General features: G+C 47.9%; 1 protein-coding gene across 1 annotated transcript in view; it reads left to right on the plus strand.

Moving 5' to 3' along the window:
* LOC133111530 (neuron navigator 2-like) overlaps positions 1-13,573 on the plus strand; it is a 66,411-nt gene that overhangs the window by 26,331 nt on the left and 26,507 nt on the right. The window contains exons 9-13 of the mRNA XM_061221961.1: positions 820-999; positions 3,684-3,736; positions 7,431-7,454; positions 8,079-8,153; positions 13,438-13,521. Coding sequence (XP_061077945.1) covers positions 820-999; positions 3,684-3,736; positions 7,431-7,454; positions 8,079-8,153; positions 13,438-13,521 — 416 coding nt within the window. The remainder of the gene's footprint in view (positions 1-819; positions 1,000-3,683; positions 3,737-7,430; positions 7,455-8,078; positions 8,154-13,437; positions 13,522-13,573) is intronic.

Consider the following 13,573-nt stretch of genomic DNA (forward strand, 5'->3'; position numbering starts at 1 on the left):
GTCCAGCCTCACCTCTCCCTCCGGCACGCGCTTCAGCTTCGGCCAGCTCGGTACCTAACGCCCCCCACACTCACCCCCAACACCCTCACACTCACCCCCAACACCCTCACACTCACCCCCAACACCCTCACACTCACACTCACCCCCAACACCCTCACACTCACCCCCAACACCCTCACACTCACCCCCAACACCCTCACACTCACCCCCAACACCCTCACACTCACACTCACACTCACCCCCAACACCCCCACACTCACCCCCAACACCCTCACACTCACACCCAACACCCTCACACTCACCCCCAACACCCTCACACTCACCCCCAACACCCTCACACTCACACTCACCCCCAACACCCTCACACTCACCCCCAACACCCCCAACACCCTCACACTCACCCCCACACTCACCCCCAACACCCTCACACTCACCCTAAACACCCCAACTCCCTCACACTCACCCCCAACACCCTCACACTCACCCCCAACACCCCCAACACCCTCACACTCACCCCAAACACCCCCAAGATTCACTCCCTAACACTCAAACCCAACACTCACCCCCAATACCCTCACACTCACCCCAACACTCACCCCAAACACCCTCACACTCACCCCCAACATTCACCCCAACACTCACCCCAAACACCCCCAACACCCCCAACACTCACCCCCAACACCCCCCAACACTCACCCCAAACACCCCTCAACTCCCCTCTAGTTTACTTGGATAACTTCCTTTTCTGCTACATGCTTTTATTGTGAATTTCTTGCCTGCAAACTGATCTGTCGGTCATGTGACCCCTCGCCCATACAGGCAGCCCCACCACGGCCGCGCAGATCAACCTGGCCAGCCTGCGCTCCAACAGCCTGTCCAATCAGGACGGCTCGTACGACCCCTACAGCGACACCCGCCTCCGCAACTCCTCCATGTCGCTGGACGACAAGACCCGCACCATGAGCCGCTCTGGGTCCTTCCGGGACGGGTTCGAGGAGGGTGAGCCCCGAGACCCACGCTCCCCCACGCTCCCCCACGCTCCCCCAGGAGAGCACTCACACACACTCACACTCACACTCACACTCACACACACACACACACACACACACACTCACACTCACACTCACACTCACACTCACACTCACACACACACTCACTCACACACTCACTCACACACACACACACACACACACACACACACTCACACTCACACACACACACACTCACTCACACACACTCACTCACACACACTCACACACACTCACTCACACACACTCACACACACTCACACACACACACACACACACACTCTCACACACACACACACACACACACACACACAGAAACACACACACTCTCACACACACACTCTCACACACACACACACTCACACACACACTCACACACACACACAGAAACACACACACTCTCACACACACACACACACACACACACACTCACACACTCACACACACACACACACACACACACACTCACACACTCACACACACACACACACACACACACACACACACACAGCCTCACACACACACCAGCTTCCTGTGTTGGCCTGTCAACTGAATATGCACCACCGGGCAACAGCTCCCCCAACAATGAAATTAAAATGTGTTTCCACTTACCCAGAGTACTGTTTATCCATCCGGATAGTTTTACTAAAATGCGACAAATTTTCAACCTTTTTGTTTACGGTCATGAATCTGCTGAAAACTGACGTTAGAAAAACTCACCATCAACGTGTCTTTACGGAGATAAAGCCACAGCCTCTCGCGAACATCCACACGCTCAGAAATGCGCATTTTTAATGGGGAACTATTTCTTCATGCTCTGAATCGCCAGTCTGTTGACAGACATGTCAGGAGCTCACAAACCCGGTGACTCACTGAAAGGCCCCCCAAGGGCCAGACAAGAAAAATTGTGTCGTGCACCTGAAACCCCTCTGCACATCCCCTGTCAGCGGGGAAGGGTATTGAGCCCTGGCCTGAGGCACCATGGGAAACACAATTACACTGAGAGTTAAAGCCCACATCACACTCACGGAACGTGAGGAAACACCACGCCAGAAACCTCTCAAAGTATTATCGCCTAGCAAACGACCAACAAGCGTTATCCAATATGACAAGGTGTAGCGGCATTCACTGTATGTTTTGTTAGGCACGGAGCAGTTACCCCTGTTAGCGATATCTTTACTTTGTCTCCTGACCCAGAAACATTCTCCAAATGCATTTCTTTCCCATGGGGCTGCTGAAGCAGTCTGTCACTCTGGTTCTCATCCACATAATTTAGTTTAGTCGCGGCGTGTTTTATAAGTCACACCCTTTGATTCATATGAAAAATTGTAATTGCTATATGTGTGTTTGAAACTGTAACACCAGAGGCAAAGAAGAAAATAATAAGATAAGAAGGATGATGATATTTTGCCCGTCTTAAATGTAATGAGAGACCCTGGAGTCTGTCGCGTCATTATTCCCGTGAAAGTACTCCACGCAGTTACGACTGTGGGGAATGATTTGTGTGAGTGGAGAAACAGGTTCGCATGGGAAACGGTCCATTAAAACACAGCCGGTCCCTGGGGGCTCTCTGGAGTGATGGGTGTCATCTGTCTCTCCCACGTTCTGTAGTTCTGGCAGCGTTCTCAGTGCTGTTCTATCTGCGGTGTCACAAGCTGTAAAAACCTTTTTGGCGGCCATATTTACCGCAGTGTTTCAGCTGACGGGTGTAGGACATGGTAGGAGTAATTTTGTAATTCATTATTTCTAATTAGTTTCTCATAATGCTAAGCTATGTGTCTTTGTGCTTTGTGAATTGCAAATGTTATCTCCTCATTTAGTTTGTTTCCTTTAACTGACCTGCCTCAACAGTCATAAAGATAATTAGAAAAATTATCCAGATGAGTCACACATCAAACTTCCCTTTACAAACAATTTTGATGTGTTTGCCCCAGCCAGTTAATATGTTAGTAAATATGCTTAGGTGACACCATGAAGTGCATTGTGGGATAGGCAATCCTGAACAGAAATGCCAAATGATGCGTTTGGACTTTGGTAATGCGTCATTCGTTTAGCGTTTGAATTGCAGCCTCGTCCTTCAGACTTGTACTGTACATGTATTGCCGTAATTGCCATGACAACAGCTGCCTGGAGGACGGTAACGGGGGGAAAGTGTCTCTGGTCAAATATAACCGCATGCAGCGCACCTCATAAACAGTTATTTAAAGGTACAATGGGTCATTTCAGACTTCTAATGGTCAAGAGAGGAATAGCAGCAACAAAAACCTTCAAACCACAACACTGTTTATCCCTCCCCCTTCTCTGTGAATGCGCTGACATTGAAACGCCATTGGCTGTGGCAATTAGAACCAATTTTCAACCAGTGAGCTTGAATTATTGTACAGCTATACAATGTTTTGGTACAGAGTGGTGGTGCGTCAACTGCGTATTTTGAAACCCTAATTTAAGGACTATAAACACAGGCAGAGGGTGAGTCAACATGTCAGTGAGCCTTTTTCAACGATACGAAGGGATTTGAAATGGTCTTGTAGAAATGTTTTAGCACAAAAATCTTACCTATTGTACCTGTAGTCAGCGCCTGAGTAAGACACAGGGCAGCACTCTGGGTTTTTCCGCGTCGTGAATCTCTGCTGTCTCTCTCTTTTCTGTCCTCAGTCCACGGGTCCTCGCTGTCCCTCGTGTCCAGCTCCTCCTCAGTCTACTCCACGGTGAGTTTGAGCGACATTCATCCACCTAAACGTCTTTGAGCCGGGAACACGCTTCAAGCGAAAAGTTGTTCTTGGTAGATGATTCAGAAAGTTCCTGGAGGAGCCCGATTCTCTGCGGTCATTACCAGTCTCTTAATACTCAGGGTGTTTTTCTTTAGGTCTTGAGGAGGGAGGCCAGCATTATCCTTGTTTGGCTTTTTTCCTTGGGAAATTTCACCAAGCTTGTAGAGGCTTGAGCTGAAGTGAAGCAGATACACACACGGCCTTGTGTTTCGGTGTCTCACGTGCATTCATTCGCGTGCGTTCCTGCCTGCATTCATTTGGCTCTTTGTGCGGTACAGGGTGTGCTTCCATGACATTGAGGCTTGGTTGTAGTTTTGCCAGCCACATGTCTGTCAGGACCTGGTAATTGTTTGTTATTCGGTCACATAGAGAGAGACATCACTGTACTACTAGAGTGCACGGTGTTTTAAAGTATGTGAGTACTGTACTGTACTGTACTAGTTCAGCGTTTGAAAATGTGAGTACTGTACTAGTTGAGCACTTTTGAAAGTCTGTGAGTACTGTACTGTACTAGTTCAACACTTTTGACAGTGAGTACTGTAGTAGTTCAGCACGTTTTGAGTTATGTGAGTATTGTACTGTACTAGTTCAGCACTTTTGGCAGTATGTGTGTACTGTACTAGTTCAGAACTTTTTGATCTTAAAGGATGAGGTGTACTGTACCATACTAGCTGAGTGCTTTTGCACTACTGCACTGAATGAAGCGCTTTTAAAGTTGGCGAGCCTTGTCAGCCCCTCCCACTCAGCGTCCTGTCAGCCCAGCTCTGTACCGCCAGCTCCACAGCAGCATTACGCTCTGGAGGTGACTGCGCTCTGACACCACACCAGCGCTCTGCAGTGGGGAGAGAGGGAGAGAGAGGGAGAGAGAGAGAGAGGGAGAGAGAGACAGAGGGAGGGAGAGGGAGAGGGAGGGGGGGAGAGAGGGAGAGAGAGAGAGGGGGGAGGGAGAGGGAGAGAGACAGAGAGAGAGAGGGAGGGGGAGAGAGTGAGAGGGGGGGGGGAGAGAGAGAGAGTGAGAGTGAGAGTGAGAGTGAGAGAGAGAAAGAGAAGGTGAGCGAGAGGGAGAGACAGGGAGAGAGTGAGAGGGAGAGAGAGAGGGGGAGAGAGAGGGTGAAAGAGAGGGGGAGAGAAGAGAGAGAGAAGAGGGAGAGAGAGAGAGAGAGAGAGAGAGAGAGGTATCTGGACCACCAGGCCACCATGATGGCTACCATCACCTTCTCCAGCCCCCCCCGGCCCTGGGACACTACGGTAGGGCCTGTGCAGGGATGGTCTCCTCTCGATGTTTCTGGTCTTCTGTGTGTGCTGTAGTTTCATCCTGAAAAACCATATCAGTATATTGTTTAGTATGATACCTATGGTTGTTATGGCATGGTTTGACGACGTGGCTATTAGAGTGTGAGTGTGTGTGTGTGTGTGTGTGTGTGTGTGTGTGTGTGTGTGTGTGTGTGTGTGTGTGTGTGTGTTACTCTGTCCAGATCGATTCCCTTGGAAAAGGTTGACATTCTTGCATCTCTCTTTAAGACACAGATTATTTAACGTTGTTATGTCCTCTTCTGTGTACAATTGTTACACCTTTGATTATTATTTTAATCTTCTGAAGAAAAAGGAGAGAGAGAAGATTATGGAGTCATAAAGGTGACAGTAGAATGAGGTTTCCTAGTCGCGTAATTAGAATAGTCCTCGCTGATGTCGGCGCTGTTCGGCGATGTTTGCCACGCCGTTGCTGGAGGTGAGCTGACTAATAAAAGTCAGATTCTTGAGTAGGTGCCCGGTCGGCTGCGTTCGGACACGAGTGTGCGTTCCGCCCCGGCGAGGATAAGCTGTGTTTGACAGAGCCAGGCGCTGAGCGGTCCTGTCATCAGCTGTTGGCAGGGCGGCGTGACGGGCAGGTCTGCGTTAGAGACGCGCGGGCGATGAGGCCGCCAAGCTCCCGTCTCGCTGCGATCCTCCCGACCTGTCGGAACAGCTCCGCGCACGAGCCCAACCTCAGCCGCTAGCACTCCGCTCAAATGGTTTTCCAGTCAGGGAAAGGGAGGGAGGGAGAGAGAGAGAGAGAGAGAGTGCTGTCGTGTAACACGAGATGGTCTGCTGGGTCACTTCCTCCACGAGACAGGCGGGCGCACAATGCTCGAGCTGTGAAACGTGGGCCGTCGAGCGTTTGTGCGAAACCTGACCTCTGAGCGGGTCAACGACACCAGCATGAGCGCGTTTGAACATACGCGTTCATATTCAGAGATTTCACGCTCATCTTCGGAAATGCGTATAATGCGTTTTGCAAATAGAAGTTATTGATAACAAAAACATGTTGCAGTGAAAATATTTTCAATAATATTATTATTATTTTTTAATCAAATGTCCCTTTGGTTTCAGCACACTAGAATATTTGTGTCTTGAGAGACGTGTGTCCACTACGGGGGACACATTGCCGGGTCATATTGAGATATTGTCCTAAGAGGAGCCCAGTTCAGCTCACTGTAGATCTTAAGGTTGGTTTATACTTCATGGCTCGACTGAAATCGCAGAATGTTCATGAACGTTCTAATGTCGCCCGACGTTGACTGTGGTCATTGTTTAATTTAAAATATATTTCATTTACAAAGTATAAACCGACATTTCGCTTTGCCCTCGAGTCAAACTCAATGGCATCAACTGTTGCCTATTGTACTTTGGCGGGAACAGTAGCTGGCAACATAAACTTCCTTTTTTCATCCAGCAATTGTAATTGAGTGCTACTTGGAATGGGCAACTTTCATGAATCATCCAGTCACTATCCTGATATTGGCTCAGGTGATCTCCATGTCTTTTTTTTTGGAGCCTTGTCTGAATGTGAGCTTCTCAGACTCTGTCCTGAGCCCCTGCTGCAGGTGAAGGCCACTAATCCCATTGGCTGTTCCTCCTAAATTAGGTGGAGTTTTACAGGCGAGGAGCGTGCCTGAGGGCCAGCGTTAGGGTGCAATTTTTAGGGAAACCTATATCAGCAACTTTGTTACCAATGGGAAATAAATTGACCTAGAGGGACAAACGCATCTTTAAATAGTTCTGACAGCTGATGGCTTCTCTGTATTCTGTGCCAGGCTTCTACAGTCCCCTCCAAAATTATTGGAACAGCAAGGCCAATTCCTTTGTTTTTGCAATACACCGAATACATTTGGGGTTGAGATAAGCAGATGAACATGAGACAAGAGTTCACAATTTCCTGGTATTTACACCTAGATGTGTTAAACTGCTTAGACAAGAACGCCTATCCGTTCCAACACTCTTGCTCACATAAAAATTGGGTGGTCTGATGCAAAAGGTGATGGGTTCTAAGTTGTTTAACAAATCTAGATAAATATACCAGGAAATAAAAGCTGAAATTTGGATCAGTCATCTCAGGTACATCTTTTGACATCTTCTATCAAAAGCAAAGTAATCGACCTTGCTGTTCCAATACTTTTGGAGTGGACTGTATAGCCATTGCTTGGCCTGTGTTGCCCTCTGTATCACCACCCTTAGTGTGGCTGACACGGTGTACACATCGCCCCCCTGTGGCAGGAGGAGGAAGTGTGCCTTGCTTCACAGAACTCCCCTGTTCAGTAGCTTGGCTGTTAGCAGTGATTTCTCTCACTTCCGGTTTTGTTTTGTTTTGCAGCCTGAAGAGAAGTCCCAGTCTGAGGTAAGGAGGTCTTCGTCTGTATGAAGCGGGTGTGTCCAGTCTTCTCCGAAAAGGGCCAGCACGTGGGAGCGGGTTTTTGTTTTAGTCCAGCTAACTAACTATTACACCTAATTTTTCATTTGCTGGCTAAAATAGAAAACTGCAGCCACACACAGGGCTATTTGGGATAAGATTGGCCGCCCCTGTTATGAAATATCAATATCCCCTATGGCCTGCGTTTGAGCAGGTACACAGCCAGAAAGAATGTGGTGTTTAATGCTAGTTTCTGTTAAATGAGGCTACTTCTACCCTTGTACTTAACGAAATGACTTTATTACAGTGCTTATTTCAACACTGATTTGGCACATACTAATTGGCAGCTCCAGGATGGTAGATCTCCAGGAACAGGGTTGGGCAGCCCTGCTCTAGCTGTTGAATGAGGTGTGCTTTGTTAGGGTTGGAGTGAAAACCTACAGGATGTTAGATCTGCAGGAACAGGGTTGGGCAGCCCTGCTCTAGCTGTTGAATGAGGTGTGCTTTGTTAGGGTTGGAGTGAAAAGCACTGGTTTGTCATGTTCCATGGACTGCCATCTTTTCCCTGATGGGTTCTGTGAGCCTTCCTTTGGTCTGTCTGTCTGATTTCAGATCCGGAAACTCAGGAGGGAGCTGGATTCCTCCCAGGAGAAGGTCTCTGCACTGACCACGCAACTGAGCGCTAACGTAAGTAACGGCAAGAGGACCAATTTTGCCATTTTGCAATCCGCCTACTGCTGCAGTTTGCTTGTGCCTGTCGGTTGATCGTTGCTATGCTAGCATGCCTTTAAAGGTCCCATATTGTGGAAAATTAAATTTCCCATGCTATGTGGATTATAAGGGAGTAGAAGGTGTGTAGCGTAGTGGTTAAGGTACACGCATGAAGGTCGGTGGTTTGATCCCCGGTGTAGCCACAATACGATCCACGCAGCCATTGGGCCCTTCAGCAAGGCCCTTAACCCTGCATTGGCCCAGGGGAGGATTGTCTCCTGCTTAGTCTAATGAACTGTTTGTCACTCTGGATAAGAGCGTCTGCCAAATGCCATTAATGTAATGTAAACAAGCTGCTTGGTCTTCCGTGAAGTTATGACATCACAACGATACGCTTGTTTACTTCAGCACGGGCCCACCTTATAGCTGGAACAAATCCCAATGGCATTCAGTTAGTTGGAGCTCGCCAGCCTGTCAGGACGGAGGTTCATTGATATCCCAAGCCTTAAAGACAGTCACTAAAACAGAATGGACGTGTAAAACTAGATGTTTTTGGTACTTAAAACCACACAAACATCTTATGGATATCAGGACTGAAAATAAAAGACTGGAAAGGTGTGCAATATGGGAGCTTTAGATGCTTATCAGAGAGCCACATGCTTCTGTTTGCATCACTGTGTACACTTAGCCAGGTTTAGAATAGCCAGGTTTGTAGGGTGGCCTGTAGCGTAGTGGTTCAGGTAAATGACTGGGACATGCAAGGTCAGTGGTTCTAATCCCGGTGTAGCCACAATAAGATCCGCACAGCCGTTGGGCCCTTGAGCAAGGCCCTTAACCAGGGGTCTCCAATCTTATCCTAAAAGGGCCGGCGTGGGTGCAGGTTTTTGTTTTAACCCAGCAGTAACACACCTGATTATACTAATGAACTAATCGTGGTCTTTAATCAAGACCTAGATGAGTAGAATCAGCTGTCTTAGTCCTGTGCTAAAACAACAACCTGCACACACACCGGCCCTTTCTGGATAAGATTGGAGACCCCTGCCGTTAACCCTGCATTGCTCCAGGATTGTCTCCTGCTTAGTCTAATCAACTGTACGTCGCTCTGGATAAGAGCGTCTGCCAAATGCCAATAATGTCATGTAATGTTCTAGAACATTTTTATCATGTTCCCTGAAAGGGTTAAATAAGTAAGGAGGAATGAAAAAATGACACGAAAATTCAGCGGGATTATGGCGGCGTGGCATTATAATGCCACAGCACATTTAGTAGGTAGCAGCTGGCTGTGTTTTGAAACTCCTGCCCAGCAGGGAGAAGTATGTCAGAGAGTGGGGATCTGCAGTACACAGCAGTATTTGAGTGATGGGTTTCTCTGTGTTGGCCCTGTGTTCAGCGGTAATGGCAGGTCTGTTAGGACTGGCCCAATTACAGGGGGGTACCGAGGAGCCCTCTTACCCCAGCTTCACCTCTCCTGCACACTGCAAAAACAAAAACATTACAAGTATTTTAGTCTTATATTGAGACTTCAAACCTTATTTCTCCTACCATTTTGCAAAATAATACAAAAATATTGCCAATGTGGGAAGACAGTTTGACTCATTTCAAGATTTTTCAATGGAATAAAAACATTTCACTTATCAAGCAAAAAGTAACTTTAGGCAAGCTAGTATTTTCTACTTGAGAGAAAGAAATACAATCTTAAGTGTTATTACAAGACTAAAACACTTGTTAAGACAGTCTCTTTTGGCAGTGAGCTTGTTCCAGCTAGCAAGGCTGACTTGGCGTTAGCCTGAAGCTTCACAGCGCAGAAAAGGAGCGCTTCCCTTCATCAGTTTGTGTGGGCCAGGTGAAACAAACGGTGTTTGACATCGAAACCACAGCGCACAGCATGTATTTATTCAACCTTTTAGATGTTTGCAGTGATGTTGCAGCAATGTGGTTTGTGTTATCACTAAATGGCAGTATCATTATTATATTATTGTATTATTCTCTGTATGTATTTTGAACTTACTGCAGCAGCCATAACTGCTGATAACATTAATAGCATTATGTATTCAGTAATTCATACTCATGTACCGAATATCTCAGTAGACGGGAAAATAATTTTCTCACGGTTATTATTTTTTCTTTTTTGCGGTGACTGTACATTGACGTGGGTGTCAGAGTTAGAACGGAACGGGTTATGAATTGTGCAATCATGGTCTTTCCCAACTTGAATGGAGTTTTGATTGAGTGCGTTTACATGGCGGACCCGAAAGGCTGTTTTGATTCAGTGGATCAGTGAGTGAGGAGAGTGTGGCCACTGGCCGTGGGCACGGCAGAACGGAGAGGTGAATCAGACCGATGGCGTGCGTCAGTCGCCACGGGGAACAGATGTTCCAGATCCTTCTGCCTCCATGTTGCACAACCCGGCCTTCCCTCAGGCTAGAACGCGGTTACAGCTCAGAGAAATAATAAGAATAGACATGAACAGAAATGTTCAGGGTGCCCCTGTGTACGCGCTTTCAGTGGACCAGGTTGAAGCAACACCGTTTTAACCGCCAACACTAATGACAGGGTTTTTGTTTGCCACAAGCCAACGGGGTTTTAATTCCCTGTAGAGGGGGGATTTGCACGGGTTGCCTGAATATGCCCAAGCAAGGTTGTCTTTTCTCAGGCACGTCCAGTCTGCACGCTGGTGATTTCCCTCTGCTGTTTCTATGCAATAAGTGAGCCCACTCAGTCAGGGTCACACACACAAGCTGGGCCAGACATATTTTGTGGGGTGGGGAGTGTAGTGGTTTAGAGTTTTTCCTCACATTTAGTCATTTTCTGTGTATTTATTTTCTGCTGTAGTCAGTGGTACCCAGGAGGCTTCCGGAAGGAGGTTTAAGGGGGAAAAAAGTGTTGAAGATTTTCATGCGCGAATATGGAGGGATGTTTTTTTAATTAGTGGGGATGCAGCAGCCCTGGCAACCCCGTCGCTCCCGGTCCCTGTTTAGTCTGTGCCGAGCTATCAGCTCTCATTTCGGCCGGCCCCTGGTACATCAGGTCCTGCGCGCTCCTCATAACCTCGCCTGACAGCGAGGCGATCTTCAGTCAGGTCCTGCCTTCTCCTCGTAACCTCGCCTAACAGCGAGGCGATCTTCAGTCAGGTCCTGCGTGCCCCTCGTAACCTCGCCTAACAGCGAGGCGATCTTCAGTCAGGTCCTGCGTGTCCTCGTAACCTCGCCTAACAGCGAGGCGATCTTCAGTCAGGTCCTGCGTGTCCTCGTAACCTCGCCTAACAGCGAGGCGATCTTCAGTCAGGACCCTCTCGCGTTCGAGCTCCTCTCAAACAGAACCACGCATGCCACCATGTCGTCTGCGAGCGTGACTTGGCACCCGCTGAACCGGTACCCCTCGCTGAGGAGGGGGCGCGTGCCGAACGGGAGGAGCAGGAGGACCAGGACCACACGGGACGGGAGGTCAGGCCTCCGGACCGCCGGGGAGGTGGGGCCGCTTCGGTTTCGTCTGAGCGCATGGAGACGTTGATTTGAGATGATTTTAGCTGTGCTTCACGCAGGTTATTTACATAACATTCGTGTGATTATTTAACTGAGAGCTCCTCACCCTTTTGTGCTTTCTGGTCATAGTGAGAATGAAAACTGCTGTATTGCTGACCGGAGAAAGGTTTCTGGCCATCTGGTTTGTACATGCCTTGTATGTGTGTTGTTTCGGACTGATCCCAACTATTTGAAGTTTTCAGTCTGAACAGTTTATGCACATTTTTATCAGTTGAGGAATGTGATGTTCGACACTTGGATTTCAGTTTGTTGAGCATTTTGTGCGATAATTAAATGCCTGCAGAACAATTTCTGTTTTATGCCTTGTTGGTATGTGTTTTACAGGACGGATTCAAACTCTTTACATTTTTCAATCTGCACAGTTGTCAGTTCAAGAAGAATAATTATGTTTGGGTCAATTGACACTTTGATTTTAGATTTGATTTTTGGAAGAAGATTTACTACTGAGTACTACAGAACAATTTCTATTTTATTTGTCTACTTCACAGTTCAGCTATTTATTTTGGTTATCTTGGTGATTTGGAGCCTTCTTGTTTGGGTTTTTGTTGTCATATCTCTGGGGAATTATCAGCAAGTAATGACTCACTCCACAACACAGCTGGCCTTAGTAAGCCATGTGCATTATCTTCAGCTCAGAACTGTTTTGGAAATAAAAACTGTATTTTATATGGTCATGGCACGCTGTTCAGAAGCAGTTCTGCTTTACCCAAGCTGAACTTGGCTGAACTCCAAACAGGAGCTCTACATAGTGTTGGCAGAGGCTCCTTCTGTCAATCTGTGTCAAAGATGCTTCTGAATGTCCCCTCTCCTCTATGTGTCTGTGGTGTGATGAGTCTTCTCTCTGTGTCTGTGGTGTGATGAGTCTCATCTCTGTGTCTGTGATGTGATGAGTCTCCTCTCTGTGTCTGTGGTGTGATGAGTCTCCTCTCTGTGTCTGTGGTGTGATGAGTCTCCTCTCTGTTTCTGTGGTGTGATGAGTCTCTCCTCCTCTCTGTGTCTGTGGTGTGATGAGTCTCTCCTCCTCTCTGTGTCTGTGGTGTGATGAGTCTCCTCTCTGTGTCTGTGGTGTGATGAGTCTCTCCTCTCTGTGTCTGTGACGTGATGAGTCTCCCTCCTCTCTGTGTCTGTGGTGTGATGAGTCTCCTCTCTGTGTCTGTGGTGTGATGAGTCCCCCTCCTCTCTGTGTCTGTGGTGTGATGAGTCTCCTCTCTGTGTCTGTGGTGTGATGAGTCTCTCCTCCTCTCTGTGTCTGTGGTGTGATGAGTCTCTCCTCCTCTCTGTGTCTGTGGTGTGATGAGTCTCCTCTCTGTGTCTGTGGTGTGATGAGTCTCTCCTCTATGTGTCTGTGGCAGTGTGTGTGAGGGTCTGTGTGGCCCACAGCTCGTTATGAGTGGGGCCACCATCATCTTGCCAGTTAGCCTTGGCACTGAACATCATTCGCCAACCTGAACCAGTAGTGTAATGTAACTGCTCTGCAGCAAACCTTTGCCTGTGGTGTTAGACCCCTCTTTCACCAGAATTTTATTTAGGTCACAGGAGCGCGGAAGGGAGATTGAGCGCAGGTTCTAGAACACTGACTGATCATTTTGAAAATATTCCAAAAAACCTACTCTTCAAGGGGTTGATAACATCTGCCGGCACATATCAGGATGATTAATGGTGTCACTCTTTCTCTAACTGTGCGTGCGTGTGCACGTGTATGTGTGTGTGTTTTACAGGCCCACCTGGTGGCAGCCTTCGAGCAGAGTCTCGGGAACATGACAATCCGGCTCCAGAGTCTCACTATGACGGCCGAACAGAAGGTGAGGAGAAAGAGTCACACCAACAAAACAGTGCCTGTCGCACACTACAGGA

The sequence above is a fragment of the Conger conger genome, chromosome 15, assembly GCF_963514075.1.
Source record: "Conger conger chromosome 15, fConCon1.1, whole genome shotgun sequence".
NCBI lineage: Eukaryota > Metazoa > Chordata > Actinopteri > Anguilliformes > Congridae > Conger > Conger conger.